The following is a 15,465-nucleotide window of genomic DNA, read 5'->3' as shown; positions in this document are numbered from 1 at the left end:
CCCCCCCGTGAAGCTGTACAGGGGAATCTGAACATGCAAGATGCTTCCTTTAAGCCGTCAAGTACAAACCCGTCTCAGAAGCTGGATAAACCTGGTAAGACAGTCCATCTTCACTGATAAAATGATGAATGCATGTAGCAGTTTCCCACTAAAAAGACGGGGGCAAAGGAAATCAATTAAAAAAATGCATGGAATTAGCACAAATAAAATTCCTCTAGGTTTATAAAACATGGCATAAAGTTACGTAGAGTGTACATGACCCTGGAATCAGGAGAGGTCCTCCCACCCCCCTCCTTTCCCATAAATAATACCAAAACCAGTTTAGGAGGAAAGGCCACATCTTAAATGATAACCAAAAAATAAACAAACATACCACGTAAAGGGGAATTGCCTGGCAAAGCCTGCCCAAAATCCAAAGGGTACGGATCCCGTGCCCCAACACCAGCTACAGTCTGCCGACCCAACCTGGTCCCCAAAGGACCTCCAAAAGTGGAAACTGCCTTTCAAGCCCGCCGACCCAGCCAAGCCTGGAGCGTCTTGTCAACCCGCCATATAGTCATCCTTCAAAAATGGGCAAACCGTTCTGTTCCAGGACCAAATATATTTTATTAATGCCAAATATACTGCTGCTGTGACGAAATAGCACTTACAGTGTCCCACCATAAACAACTGCCAACAATATACAGTGTAATACATTATAACAGAAAAATACAATTCATCGACCCCAGAAGCATTGCCTTATAGGGAGGGAGGGAAGGAGGACCAAAGGCGAAGGAAGAGGGACATTCAGGAATTCCTTTTCATGCGATAGCACGAGATCTGCGCTATCACACCGTACAGAATAAGCCCCATGGTGTATTTCTACTGTTGGGTGGAGAACCATAAATGTATTGCAAATAATCTGAGTGACACTATTACAGATAGGGACAAGGAAAGTCTTACCATTGTGCAGATAGATTGGTTTGAACAGATGTTCATACTTTTCCACAATTACCTGTGGAATACAATATTTGCCCAAATTAAAAATACGTGCCAGGTGCTTCAAGTTTAATGATATAATTACAGTCTAGCAGATATGCTATATAAGGATTCTGGAAATAAGTCACAATTATGCTTTATTTGTGGTCATCCAAGACATTTGATCTGCACCATAAGTTTGATGATCTCCAATTCTGCACTAATGGTCTTGCACCAATTCTAATCAACACATTTTGCATGCAGTGAATTGCTGATTGTAAGTTTTTATTATTAGAGAGCCTTTGGAAAGTGAGAGTTTGGATCTTGTAAATGTGCAATATGGGGGCTTGAATTTGTGTCCCTTTCTCCTTACAGGTCAAAAGTTTGTGTCTGGACATCCTGCTGTGAACAATGATGATTATGGTTTGTGCACTTTAAGTCTATCTGTGCTATTTAGGTTTCAAAATGTGTTCATTTAAATTCAACTAGTACTTAACTGTAACTTGTATTAAAACAATTTTTTTCCAGTTTAAAGAATACATTGCAACAAATTATAAACCAAAATTGTGCAACGCAACGAAAACATGACTTCTGTCCTTACATGGAAGCAACATTGTTTTTTCGCAATAAACAGATATAGCAGATGCTATTACCCGCTTTATCGAGAAATAACACCCTAAATAATACTGTAAATAAGGCATCAGTTGCTATCTCCTTAGTCATTGTTTTGAACTGCTAGGCATTGTTTTGAACTGAACAGCTGTTAAAGAACGCGCTAGTGTTAACACAACACGTTAATGAGTGCAATAACAGCTTCATTAGCACTCCCAAATAGAAATCTCTAATAGAAATCTCCCACTCCAAAGGTGATGATGACTATTACGATGACAGTCAAGATGACGAATTTCAAGCTGCTGAAGAAGTGGAGCAGGCTGACAACTCGTGGTATCATCAGCAACGAAATGATTATGACAAAAGTAAGTTGACAGTTTTGTTTTTCTTCTTTTGGTTTCCATTTTTGTCTTGATGGACCATCCTTGAATCCTAACCCTAAACTCCTCCTCCTCCTTTCCGATAGCCATCATGGATGGTTACTATTTTCAACTCTAGCATTTACAAAAGTTTAGTGTTTGGATTTTATGGGAAATGTGTTCTCACCTAATTTGCTATGTTCTATCTGCAGATAAACCTGCAGAAGCTTCAAAGCTGACGTTTATTGCACCGACAACAGCTCCAGTAATAAGAAGTAAGTGAGTTTAGGCGTGGTAGAGGATAGGGATGTGAGATACTGTAGCTGAATAAGAAACTAATAAACAAATAATGAAATAATTTGTGGATCAAACGCAAAGGTTATTAGGAGCTACTATAGATTCCACCTTCATGCATGTGCCACCATATGATTCAGAGGGATATAAGGGACACTTTCTAAGGATCAACTGTTTGACTTACAGAGAGTGCGACTGCTCACAATGGACGAGTTTGTAGTACCTGGGGTAACTCCTACTACAAGACATTCGATGGAGACATCTTCCACTACCCGGGGAAATGCAACTACTTGTTTGCTTCAAACTGCAAAAGCAACTTTGAAGAATTTAACATTCAGATCAGGCGTTCCATTGTGAAGAACCTTCCCACCATCAGTCACATCATTATGAAGATCGACGGAACCTCTATTGAATTGACCAGTGACAAAATTACCTTCAATGGCCACCCGTGAGTTGCTTCTTGTTATTTAGTGTGCCACTCATCTAATTGTGCAAATAGTGGATGAGAAGTGGACCACTTTTGTGTTGGTGACTGTTGAGAAATGTTAACCATGACATACAAAAAGGACAGGGGTCCCAAAGGCGATTTATTCACCTTTGTTTAGGATCTACCCTCTATTGCGAATGAAGTGACGTCTTCTTCAACAGACACGGTTTTGATTCACCTGTAACTACTGTACATCCCAGAGCGATTTTCGTGGCCAAATAACTCCTACTTTGGATACTTCTAATTTCATACTAGTTGTTTAGACAGCTACAGTACGTGCAGAGAAACTCACTTGTGAGTTAATGTAATGTTAATGCATATGGTACAGATGATAAAAGCTTGCAAAAGGTTGAAATATAATAATTTGTTAATCTTTAAATGCACCTAAAATTACATTACAATCAGCACGTGGCCCTTCAATTTCTACATGTTTTTCTGATTTCACCATTTGCAGAACTACAGTAGTTGAAGACCCCTTTGGTAGGCTATCTGCCCTTGCCAGGTGTCTAAGCAACTAAATGCAATATTTCACACCTACCCTTACCTTTAGGCTAAGGTAATACAAATATGGTACAGATGCTATACTGTACTTAAATGTTCACATTGTTATTTTCCTATGAAATAAAATCATTTTAAATTGCATTACAATACTCATTCGTACCTCTGGGAAAAGAAGTTTAAAGAGCACTAACATTTCTTTATGAATATATATATGTTCTCTCATTAGCATTCAACGTGTTATTGCTTAAGATAGCATAAAATATAGTTATGAATGGTAAATATGTTGTATTACTCTTTTTTCTGAAATCATGTTGTTATTCCTTCACAGGATACAGCTGCCATACACTTTCTCAGGAGTCCAGGTGGATAGGAGTGGAATATACATCAGAGTCATTTCCAAATTGGGCCTGGAATTTATGTGGAATGAAGATGAGTCCATCTTGGTAACTGTCACCAAATACCATGCCAATGGAATCCAGTGCTGTACCAAACTATCCCCTGCTGTTCCTTCCTGAAAAACAAACTTGTATCTTGATTTTCATGACACTTTGTATGCAGTGAAATATCCTAAGTAGTCATGATGAGCTATAATATGTCTTATCATAATGCAATGGGGCATCATTTTATTAAACGTTCTTTTCTTCTTTTAGTTGGAACTGGATAAGAAATTTGCCAACCAGACCTGTGGTCTTTGTGGGGACTTCAATGGAATTCCAATTTTCAATGAATTTATTACAAACAGTAAGACAATTTCCATGTTGGGTTTGAGAAAGCATATAAATAATCATCAAGGAAACTAACAGCTACTGTATGTGGTTTCTTGCAGAAGTGAAAATGAGTGACATTCAGTATGGGAACATGCAGAAGATGAATGGACCGACAGAAATGTGTCAAGATCTGACCGTGGCCCCCCAAAACAACTGTACAGACTCTGTAAGTATAACAGTATCATACTGTACAGAGTCTATTTGTGAATAATCACAACATTCAATTCTATTTAACAGTATTTCCAATTCCCCATTATATCAGTGGTTCAAAGCTCAATTTCCCCCCTTTGCAAATGAGGCAAAACTCCCTCAAAGCTTGAAGTTGAAGAACAGTATGTGACAATATATTTTGGAATAGGACATGGTTGTAGACTAGATCTTGCTATAATTAACTGGTCTGTTAACTTTTACTGTTGTGCTCCCATATTATATTTTCCTGCTCTCGTAACAATGTCCTCACCTTATCCTTCTTGTGTAAATTATTTAACAGAGGAGATTATGTGAGGTGATCCTGACCAACTCCGCATTTTTACCCTGTAACCGGATTGTGGATCCAGCTCTCTACATAGACGCTTGCGTGCAGGACTTGTGTCGATGTGCAGGGAATGCATCTGGCTTCTGCCTGTGTAACACCTTCACTGAGTACTCACGTCAGTGCGCTCATGCCGGAGGGAGCCCTAGTAACTGGAGAACCTCCAAACTGTGCCGTGAGTTATACAGATCCTTAATCTCATTACTCATCTGTCTATAGAAGACCGGTAGACAATGACATTATTTCTATTTATTGGATATTTTGTGGTATTTACTGTATTATGGATTCTATAACAAACCACAGGAAGCGGGAGATTCACTAATGCTGATGTGAGTATCGTACCTTTATCTAGGGCTACATAGTTATATAGATGAAGTTGAAAAAAGACATATATCCATCAAGTTCAACCTACAGTACTGTATGCTAAATTTAGATGACAGCTACTTATCCTATATGAGTATTTCAAGTATATTGATCCAGAGGAAGGATAACAAAAAAAAAAAAACAGTGACATTTCATCTAATGATATCTCATAAGGGGAAAAATAAATTCCTTCCTGACCACAAATATTGGCAGTCAAATTACTCCCTGGATCAACATCCTTCCCATGTTTACTTATTTGGTATATCTCTATGTATCAAGGTAATTGCGGTGAGAAACCTGTACATTTTCATCTTGTACTTACAGTACATATCAAAGTACTTTGCTCTACTTTTGTCCCAACTGCCCTACAGTAGTTAGCAACTTGGGGAGTGACTGTAGGGGAGGAATTACATGGTGCACATATTATCATGAGATACTGTATATCCTAATCTCGGGTCTCTTTGCGTCATTCTCTTTCCATTGTATTTGGAACAAAGAATCTGCCAGGCTGCAGCTATAGTGGCTTATGTCTTTCATGTGCCGCAACTCTGTTTAAAAACACAGAGCAGTGCGTCAAAACACATTTTTCTCTACATTGATGCATAGACCCACTTGGCGTTAACTGCCATTGAAGTCGATGGCAGTTAACACTGGATTGCTGTGTAAAACCCCAAATTGGTACGTTGGGGAATCCGGCATTAAAGTAATAAGTCTCTAGTTTATAGAACATGCAGAGTATGCTGTAGGAATTATAGATACGGTCTTACAAAGTTAAACAGCTTCATGTGGGGTCTACAGCTTACACAAAGAAACATCAAAAGGTATTTTTATTTGTTTATTCCAGCTTTAAAATGTAATTACAACATGGAGTACAATGAATGTGGGAGCGCATGTCCAAACACCTGCTCCAACTCTGAGCGCTCACTGGTCTGTGAGAACCATTGCATTGATGGGTGCTTCTGTCCTGCAGGTAACGTTTTCTCTGACACTAAAACAACTGATTGCAGATGATTATAAACAGGTTACATTTTTGGTTTCAAAAGCTCATGTAAAATTGCAAATACTTCACATGTTTCTGAGGTTCAAATAAAAAACATCAAATGATGTGAATAGTTAAGCGATATACATTATAATTTTCCTTTAAACATTTGTGTGACATTATCTACGTTCTTTTATGTTGCAGGAACCGTATTTGATGACATCAACAACTCTGGCTGTGTCCCCAAGCATCAGTGCTCTTGTACATACAATGGAGAAGTCTATAAGGCAGGCAAGGGATATTCTGCCCAATGCCAATCATGGTAAACTGTCTTTGCCTTTTTATTTGAGTAGTCTGAACCCATCCCTAGAAATAGTAGAAGTAATTTTGTCGCCTACATCCGGCCTTCCCAAGCTTTTAGATAGTATTATTTCATTTCTTTTGTGACTTACCAATGGCGCCTTTTGGAATTGGCTCTATTCTATTGGTAGAATGAGTGCCGATGCTTTGGCATAGAACAATGTAGACCAACTGCATCCCATTGCGTAGGAAAGACAGCATGGCAATTCAACAATCGTTGAGGGCTTCCTATTAATTTCATACCTAACCACACTTGGCATTGCTTATACGTTATGTGGAACCACAATTTGAGGAATTTCTAGATCCTATTCTCCCACAACAACATTACAGTATATTTCCCTTTTTATAAGAAAATAAATAACTATGAAGCAATGTCAGTAAATTCCTGCCATAATACTAATATTTATCTCTAGCACCTGTTCTGGAGGGAAATGGATCTGTGTTGAAAAAGCTTGCATGGGGACCTGTGCCATCGAGGGAGGATCTCATATCACCTCCTTTGATGCTACTCGTTACACCTTCCATGGAGACTGCAGCTATGTGCTCTCAAAGGTAAGCAGATGATAATATTTTGATGTTCTAAGAGATCAAGACTATAAACTGTCCAACGATAAGACAAGCAGACTAAATTCTTAATTTTTTTTTTGTACTGGTGGTGCAGGGCATTTTCTGACCCTTTATATGTTGGACAACTTATATTCTTTAAGGACAAGCATGTCACTTCTTAGACTTGATGGCCATTCATTTTGTTTCATTCCTTTTATTCAGACCTGTGACGGAAACAAATTCAGCGTTCTGGGAGAACTGCGCCAATGCGGCTTGACAAACACTGAGACATGTTTAAAGAGTATCACCCTCAATTTGAATGATGGAAAGGATGTAAGTGCACCAGGAAGCAGAGTGAGATCTATAATGCTTTAGCTACAAGTAAACTAACAATAACGGTCACTCAATCCTTTTGTTTGGCACAGTTTTTATTCCTCTACCTTACACCATTATTTTACTCTATCTCACCAGCTTATCTACATTAAATCTGGTGGCAGTATCTTTGTGAACTCAATCTACACCCAGCTGCCAGTCTCATCGGGTAAGTTGGGCCTGTTCTATGTGGAAGCCAGACACTGTATGGCCACTGTAGTCAGCTCCTCTCCGAAGACAGGATTTCTTTTGCACATATCTTAATGGATCTCAGATGCTGTTCTCTAATCATTGGATCCAATATTTAAAAGACTTGGCCTCTTAGCTGTAACAATGGTGGTTCCAGGGTAATACACCAAGTAAGATAAATTGTAGCTTAGCACAATGCTGCTCATCCTAATAATTTTTTGTTGTCCACAGCCAGTGTCACCATCTTCAAGCCTTCAACATTCTTCATCATTGTGCAGACTAAAATCGGCATTCAGCTTCAGATCCAGCTGGTTCCTACTATGCAGATCTATATTACTGTGGATCCATCTTTCAAGAATCACGTCTGCGGTACGGATCTTTACTTTCACTGTCATGTTTTAATCCATAACATATGTTTTTTGATGCAACTGAATGAATTAAAAAAAATAACCCGAGACATGCCAAGCATATTGCGAGGTTGAAAATTTGTATTGACAATGCATTGACTTCATGCTCTGTTTCTCTGTAGGTAAATTAATTTCACCTCTATGTGCTCCTCCATTCACAGGTCTCTGTGGCAATTTCAACAACATTCAAGCTGATGACTTTAGAGTTCTTAGTGGGGTGATTGAAGGGACTGGCTCATCCTTTGCCAACACCTGGAAGACCCAGGCTGACTGTCCAAATGTCAAAAACAGCTTTGAGAATCCATGCTCACTCAGTATTGAAAATGGTAGGTCAGCCTTCAAATTCAAACATGCGATAAATACATTTCAAACACGTGGAAAGAGGCTAAGGGTGGAAGGGATAGATTGCAAAAAACATTTACGTGGTGAAATTAAGCATATAACAAGTTATACAGTAGTTTGATCAATTGTTTCTTTTTTGGGGGAACATATGAATTAATTTACTATCTTTACACATAAAACGTGTATGATTTTTCTCTGTCCCCCTATCACAGATCATGGGTAGACTTTGTATTTTATTCACATTATTATTATTCCTTCTCAGATATCGATGATGTTTTTTTTTGTTTTATAATAAATGTAGACCGCCCAGGTAAATGTTGCACTAACTCCAACATGCCTTGTCTACAGAGCAATACGCCACACACTGGTGCGCAATGGTATCTGACACGAAAGGACCCTTCGCTGAGTGTCATCAGAAAGTGAATCCTGCTGTCTACCAGAAAGTAAGATATGCCTCTCTATACCTCTTTATTAAAAACCTGATTCGGCTTTTGAAAGAATGTTTGCTGACGAGAGGTAAAAGGAAGATGGACAACAAGATTTTTCTCAATAATCCTATTGACCGGTTGTATCAGTGACGAGAAAGGAAAATGTGTCACGTTATATTTTCTGTTGGTGATGAATATATACATTGCCAGTGGATATGTGTGTGTTATATCATACAACAAGCGTTCAGGTTGGGGCGTTAACAAAAACAGCAGATGGCAAGGTTTTAATGACAGTGTTATAACATCGTCAGTTCTCAGGTGCTGCATGTACAGATCTCTAATAAAGTCTGTGTCTTTGTATCTCTCCAGAACTGTATGTTTGATACTTGCAACTGTGCTAAAAGTGAGGAGTGCATGTGTGCAGCGCTCTCGTCCTACGTCCATGCCTGCTCTAAGGCAGGAGTCATGCTAAAGGGATGGAGAACGAATGTCTGCAGTAAGTTTCTGAGATATTATTGTTCTACTTACGGAGAGCAGATTTTCAGAACAATTGACTAATTAAACCTCTTTTGTTGGGTAGAGATCATGTAATATTGTTATAGTCTAGTAGGGATCTCATCTTCTTATCTCTGCAAATGCTGCCCTGTTCTTTCTAGAAAGTAGATTGAACATTAGCCTCTGTGTCTCTAGAACAAAATACATGTAAGCTTAGCCATATCACCACACACTGAATATATTGTGCGTCAAGTAATGTAGAAACAATTTGACAAGAACGTTGAGTTCCTCTTGAAGAGCTTCTAATCTAAGAATTATCTGGAGGAGTAGGAGACAGTAAACAATGTGCATGTGTCTTGGGAAATAATCTAGCACATAGTCTAAACCCGTCTCTATGTTTAAACCCTAGAATCATACACCACAACCTGCCCAAAGTCCCTATCGTACAGCTACGTCGTCAGCACCTGCCAGCCCACCTGCCGCTCCCTCAGTGAGCCTGACATCACTTGTGACATATCCTTTGTCCCCATTGATGGCTGCATCTGTCAGAATGGAACTTACCTTGATGACAGCGGAAAGTGTGTTCTTCCTTCTTCCTGTCCTTGTTTCTATAAGGGAACAGCGGTACCACCAGGAGAAGTAATCCACGAGAATAAGGCCATATGGTAAGAAAGTTTGTCTATGGAACTGTTCCACATTTCATGTACATTACAGTGAAATAAAACCTTCTGTACAGTATATTTCTATGTTATGGTTATACAGTATATAGTTTATGAGGCTAGAGTTACTGTGACTGTATTAGTCCTGAACTCCACTATTCCCGTCAATGCCTTTTATGGAACCACTATGAGAATTCTTCATAGTAGTTGTTGCAATTAACTTTTTAAGATTAAAAAAAGTCTCTCTTTCAGATGATATATTTTATTGTACCAATGTTTATTGTAATTCTGTATTATATTACAGCACCTGCACGCTGGGAAAACTGGACTGCATTGGAAAGCAACCTCAATCGAAAGGTAAAAGGATCCCTTCTTTACTTGCACCTTCTCCAAAAACAACTCTCTACATCTATACAGGCATACCCCGGTTTAAGGACACTCACTTTAATTACACTCGCGAGTAAGAACATATCGTCCAATAGGCAAATGGCAGCTCGCGCATGCGCCTGTCAGCACGTCCTCAACAGCAATGCCGGCTCCCTACCTGTACCGAAGCTGTGCACAAGCGGGGAGACGAAAGAGCCTGTTACAAATGCGTTATTTACATCAGTTATACATGTATATGAGGATTGCAGTACAGTATATGTATAAGTGGAAAAAAGGTAGTGCTTCAGTTTAAGTATATTTTCACTTTACATTCATGCTCCGGTCCCATTCCGTACGTTAATTTGGGGTATGCCTGTATCTAACACATAAAAAAAAGCAAAACAATTATCTTCAGCATGGTGGGCAATTATTCTGTCTGGTGGGCCACTTTGCAAGCTTGGTAAGCTTCGTGGGCCACACACTTTATTTAGGTCCTCTTCAGATCCCTTCTTCACCAGTTTCTTCCCCACATGCTCCCCTCCTCTCCAACTTCTCCCCATATGCTTCCCTCCTCACCAGCTTCTCCCCCCACATTCACCTCCTCAATAGCTTCTCCCCCACATACTTTTCTTCTCACCTGCACCTCCCCTACATACCCCCTCTTTATTTCGCTTACTCCCTTCACTGTTTCTTACCCCCTTCACTCCTCCCCTTCCTTTCTCTCACTCACTATCCTCCACTCTTCTTTCCCTCACTGTCCCCCCCTTCTCTTACTCTCCCACCTTCTCTCTCACTCTACCCCTCTCCGTTCTCTCACTACCAACAGTTTCTGCTGGTGTTCAGCAGAGAAGAAATAGCAGCAGAAAATCGCTAGTGAAAAGCGAGTAATAAACAATTTGTACTTTTAATGAGGCACGTTCATGTGCCGATATCAAGGCTCTTTCTTCAATAGTGCAAAACTGAGCAAATCCTTCAACAGTGATCTACTACAAATTCTCACATGGGTTTACAATTGGTAACTCGTCATGAATGAATATTCAACTAAGCGTTTTATTCCAGTAAACACCTTAGTTCCTCTATCCTCTAGTGTGTGATGCCCCCATGATCTACTTTGACTGCACCAACAAAAACGCCGGCACAAAGGGATCAGAGTGCCAGAAGAGCTGCCAGACCCTTGATATGCACTGTGTAAGTTACCCTAAAGATGTGCAGAACCTCTTTATATGTTAAGAGAACCCATTTTTAACTTAAACAAACCCAAATGATTAGCTTATGCACCATTTAGTTGCTGACTTATTTAGTTGCTGTCCATTTGACAATTAGATTTGAACGTTAAAAAAAGGTAGCCACTACCCCCCTCCCACCCCGAAAAAAACTACTATAGCCAGGAGTGCACAAATAATTGTTTGGTAAGGGGGTGCTTTACAATACTTACACAATCAGTAACATACCTACATTACTATAATGTAAAAATGTATTTTGAGTTCTGTAAATTGATGTTTTCTTCACACTACATGTGTTTCCTTGACTTTTGAAAGAAAACATTGTTTCTTCATGTGCCCTACAGTACAGTGCCCAATGTGTGTCCGGCTGCCTGTGCCCCAATGGACTGGTGGCTGATGGGAATGGAAGCTGCGTGCGTGAGGAACAGTGCCCATGCATACACAACAATGAAGTCTACAAACCAGGCTCTGAGATCCGAGTGCAATGCAACACCTGGTGAGAACTAGAAGGCATCACCCCAAACATCATTATTATTTGTTTTTATTTATAGAATAGGTCAGATAGTCATAGAACCCTTTGGCAAAAAAAGTGAAATATTACAGCGGGAAAAAAGCACTGTAAGACAGGATTGCAGTATTTATCTTTTTCATGCACAAGAACCATTTTCTTTCCCTCCAGTACCTGCAAAAACAGAATGTGGAAATGCACCAGTAACACGTGCCTGGGCACCTGTTCTGTATATGGAGATGGACACTACCTCACCTTTGACAGCAAGAGATTCAACTTCAATGGAGACTGTGAATATACCTTGGCTCAAGTAAATGCCGCTCGTTCTTTTCCCTTCAAGTGTAGATTACTTATATTGTATTTGATTTCTTAATAGTTTTTTTTAAAAACTGGTTTACATATCATTGTAAATACTAGTGTGAAATCCAGTCATTAATGTGTAACAGAGAAAGCCTGTAATATTCTACTCTACCATAACGCCTTTGAGCTACTTTTCTCATCCTGGTGTACGGGTATCTGTACGGACATCTCTGAACCTTGATCTGTGTTCTTCTAATCCCAGGACTTCTGCAAAGGTGACGCCAAAGGCACTTTCCGAGTCATCACCGAGAACATCCCATGTGGTACCACAGGGACCACCTGCTCCAAATCAATTAAGATCTTTCTGGGAGTAAGTATTATCTGTGAACATAACCCTTTAGACAGAGTGGCCTTTTTTTTTAACATATGATATACATTTTACAATTTTTTTTTTTTAATATTACTTTGATTACCAAGCTTCCTTTATAACTTAAAGGTGAAATGTTGTTTCTTATAAGGCTTCTCAAATCACATTTTATTTTTTTTCCAGAACAATGAGCTGATACTTGGGGAGGATAAATTTGAGGTGGTAAAAAGGGATGTTGGAGAATATATACCATACAAGGTGCATCAAATGGGCATCTACATGGTAATTGAAGCATTGAATGGACTGGTTGTGGTGTGGGACAAGAAGACAAGTATCTTTATCAAGCTGGAGCCAAGTTTCCAGGTAAGGCTCAGTGAAACCAAGATAGTGATGCAGGGATGGAATAGTGATTACATAATGAGAATTATAGCATATTGCATCTGCACTTTCTGGGGCAATTGGTGAACAAACAATATTTCAGAGATTTCTAAGTGTTCACAAAGCAAATTTGAAGACATTTGCCTATTTTAGCTTTTTTCTTCACTATAAACATTACTGTACAATTTTATGATACAGATGTGGCTCAGTGAGTAAAGACACTGACTGACACTGATATTGTTGCAGGGGAACCTGGTTCAATTCCTGGTGTCGTGACCTTGGGCAAGTCATTTTATCTCCCTGTGCCCCCCCCCCCCCAAAAATAGAGCAGTGCTTCCCAACACACTTTTCTCTATGTTGATGCATAGACCCCCAAAGAGAGAAGTAGCTATTTCCAGAAAAATAATAAACAAATAGCGCTCTTTTGGCTAAAATGAACTATCTGACCTGTCAATATCAGTTTCCTAGTACGAGGAATACTTCTGTGCTGGTAGATTTAATATTTTGCCTTTTTTCCCCTTGTAGGGTAAAATCTGTGGGCTCTGTGGTAACTACGATGGAAATGCTGTCAATGATTTTACCACCAGAAGTCACTCTGTGGTCGGTGATGTGATTGAATTTGGTAACAGCTGGAAACTCTCCCCAAGCTGCCCAGATGCTGCGACTGTCCGGGATCCCTGTTCTACCAACCCATACAGGAAGGCATGGGCACAGAGACAGTGCAGCATCATCACTAGTGATGCATTCTCTACTTGTCATCCTCTGGTATGTAATTTACACCATGTAAATGGGGACACATACAGAACTGGAAGCATAGATATGTAACTACAGGTAGTCCTCGTTATCCAACGTTTCACTTTACAATGAATGGCATATCCAACGCTTTGCAATGCAACCCTATGGGCCGTTTTTCGACGCCTGAATGCGTTATCCAATGCTCACCGCCACTGATTAACATGGGACTCACTTTACAATGGTTTCACTATCCAACGCTAATTCCAGAACGGATTCTGTTGCATAACCAAGGACTGCCTGTACTAAATACCCTATGGATGGTGTCAATATGTCCCCATTGTACTAACTCACTGTACTGGCTTCTCTTGAATTATCCTTACATTTTGCCTGACTACAGATGTAGCTGATGTGATTGCACATGTTATAACATGATTATCCATTACCCCTGCCATGAATTTATCCCGTTACTGCAACATAACGAGTGCAATAAAGTCTGGTACATCTGTACCTATTTTGTTATTCATAACATCACCACATCCTGCAGCATCTGTCTATTAATGTGTGTCCCCCTTACATTTCTTTATACAATCAAGATACGTTTTGATCGTCTACTTTTTATACTAACACTTTTCCTCTAACTTCCAACATTCTTTCCTGTCGTTCCCAGAATTTCTCCCTATAGTTAAATTCAAACCTCTTTTCTCAATTTATTTCCTTCATTTATTTTCTTGTATCTGACAATTTTCTGTTCTCATTCTTATCACATTTTTTGTTTTTTTTTATCTGTGTGGGCTTTTCTTTGTGCTGAGCACCTGTTATCTACATCTTTAGTTCTTTAGTATTGTGTATTAACTATATCAGATCCCAAATGCGCACAGTTGAATCTACAGTGCGCAAATGATGTTTACCATGTGGCATATTTAACAACTACTGTATTGGAATCAAACCCCATGTTTCTCCACTCGCAGGTAGACCCAGTTAAATATTATGATGCTTGTGTTAATGATGCCTGCTCCTGTGACACTGGTGGAGACTGCGAGTGCTTCTGTACCGCAGTAGCCTCATACGCCAAGATCTGTAGTGAAGCCGGAGTCTGTGTTAGTTGGAGAACTCCAACCATGTGCCGTGAGTATGAATTACTGGGGGGGGAAAAGCATGTGAAGCTCTAGAGACCTCAGTCAATGAAAAGGCCGGCAGTAGACTTAAGTAGTATCATTCGCTGTGTTCAGTTCTACCTCAGGACAGAAATATTTTATACTGTCTACAGTATGTGTTACCTTGACTGATGTTCATCCCAAATACAATCTAATCTTTGATTTCCTTGTTTTTGGAGTCTTTCCTCTAATCTATTTTATGGAAGAGCACTCTTGCATTTTCTTTTATGTAACCTTTTATATAATTTTTATGTATAAATGATATTTTAATGTGATTTATAATGCACGCAGTAAAACACACAAATATTATGTTCAATGGGATGTATATACACAGATGAGGTAGAAAAAATACATTTATTAAATTCAAATTGGGTGAGATATTTATCCTGTAGGTATAGGTCTGTAGGTCCAGAGGAAGGCAAACAAAACATTTCCAATTGTGTCATAGAAAAGTCTAATTACCGCCATATTCACTGGGACCTATTTATTTATAAATGGTTAGTGATCTTCATCTCATTTGCATATAGGTAAATTGGGTTAACTCAACATTATACTGTATAGCATTAGCAATACAAATAAGTGACAATTCATAGAAATCTATGGTTATGTATAGTAAAATTACTTCTTACGAAACCCTATGGCAGAAAATTATTTAACCGCCTTGCTGCAGGAGGCTACCAATGCATTACAAAGTGTGTGTAATATATATATATATGTATATATATATATATATATATATATATATATATATATGAACAAAAGAAAAAGAAGCGCCAGCTCCATAG

The 15,465-nt window shown here is 39.1% G+C and overlaps 1 protein-coding gene across 1 annotated transcript in view; it reads left to right on the top strand.

The window, feature by feature from the left end:
* Positions 1 to 15,465, top strand: part of LOC142463852 (uncharacterized) — a 41,915-nt gene that overhangs the window by 543 nt on the left and 25,907 nt on the right. The window contains exons 2-28 of the mRNA XM_075566665.1: positions 14 to 94; positions 1,333 to 1,380; positions 1,824 to 1,934; positions 2,141 to 2,203; positions 2,409 to 2,670; positions 3,539 to 3,653; positions 3,861 to 3,951; positions 4,037 to 4,143; positions 4,468 to 4,684; positions 5,717 to 5,842; positions 6,056 to 6,173; positions 6,625 to 6,763; positions 6,980 to 7,090; positions 7,229 to 7,298; positions 7,550 to 7,687; positions 7,887 to 8,051; positions 8,416 to 8,510; positions 8,865 to 8,991; positions 9,400 to 9,655; positions 9,954 to 10,006; positions 11,103 to 11,203; positions 11,583 to 11,734; positions 11,918 to 12,056; positions 12,309 to 12,416; positions 12,597 to 12,776; positions 13,317 to 13,556; positions 14,495 to 14,651. Coding sequence (XP_075422780.1) covers positions 14 to 94; positions 1,333 to 1,380; positions 1,824 to 1,934; positions 2,141 to 2,203; positions 2,409 to 2,670; positions 3,539 to 3,653; positions 3,861 to 3,951; positions 4,037 to 4,143; positions 4,468 to 4,684; positions 5,717 to 5,842; positions 6,056 to 6,173; positions 6,625 to 6,763; positions 6,980 to 7,090; positions 7,229 to 7,298; positions 7,550 to 7,687; positions 7,887 to 8,051; positions 8,416 to 8,510; positions 8,865 to 8,991; positions 9,400 to 9,655; positions 9,954 to 10,006; positions 11,103 to 11,203; positions 11,583 to 11,734; positions 11,918 to 12,056; positions 12,309 to 12,416; positions 12,597 to 12,776; positions 13,317 to 13,556; positions 14,495 to 14,651 — 3,570 coding nt within the window. The remainder of the gene's footprint in view (positions 1 to 13; positions 95 to 1,332; positions 1,381 to 1,823; positions 1,935 to 2,140; positions 2,204 to 2,408; positions 2,671 to 3,538; positions 3,654 to 3,860; positions 3,952 to 4,036; positions 4,144 to 4,467; positions 4,685 to 5,716; positions 5,843 to 6,055; positions 6,174 to 6,624; positions 6,764 to 6,979; positions 7,091 to 7,228; positions 7,299 to 7,549; positions 7,688 to 7,886; positions 8,052 to 8,415; positions 8,511 to 8,864; positions 8,992 to 9,399; positions 9,656 to 9,953; positions 10,007 to 11,102; positions 11,204 to 11,582; positions 11,735 to 11,917; positions 12,057 to 12,308; positions 12,417 to 12,596; positions 12,777 to 13,316; positions 13,557 to 14,494; positions 14,652 to 15,465) is intronic.

The sequence above is a fragment of the Ascaphus truei genome, chromosome 12, assembly GCF_040206685.1.
Source record: "Ascaphus truei isolate aAscTru1 chromosome 12, aAscTru1.hap1, whole genome shotgun sequence".
NCBI lineage: Eukaryota > Metazoa > Chordata > Amphibia > Anura > Ascaphidae > Ascaphus > Ascaphus truei.
This window is presented reverse-complemented; position numbering and strand designations above follow the sequence as displayed.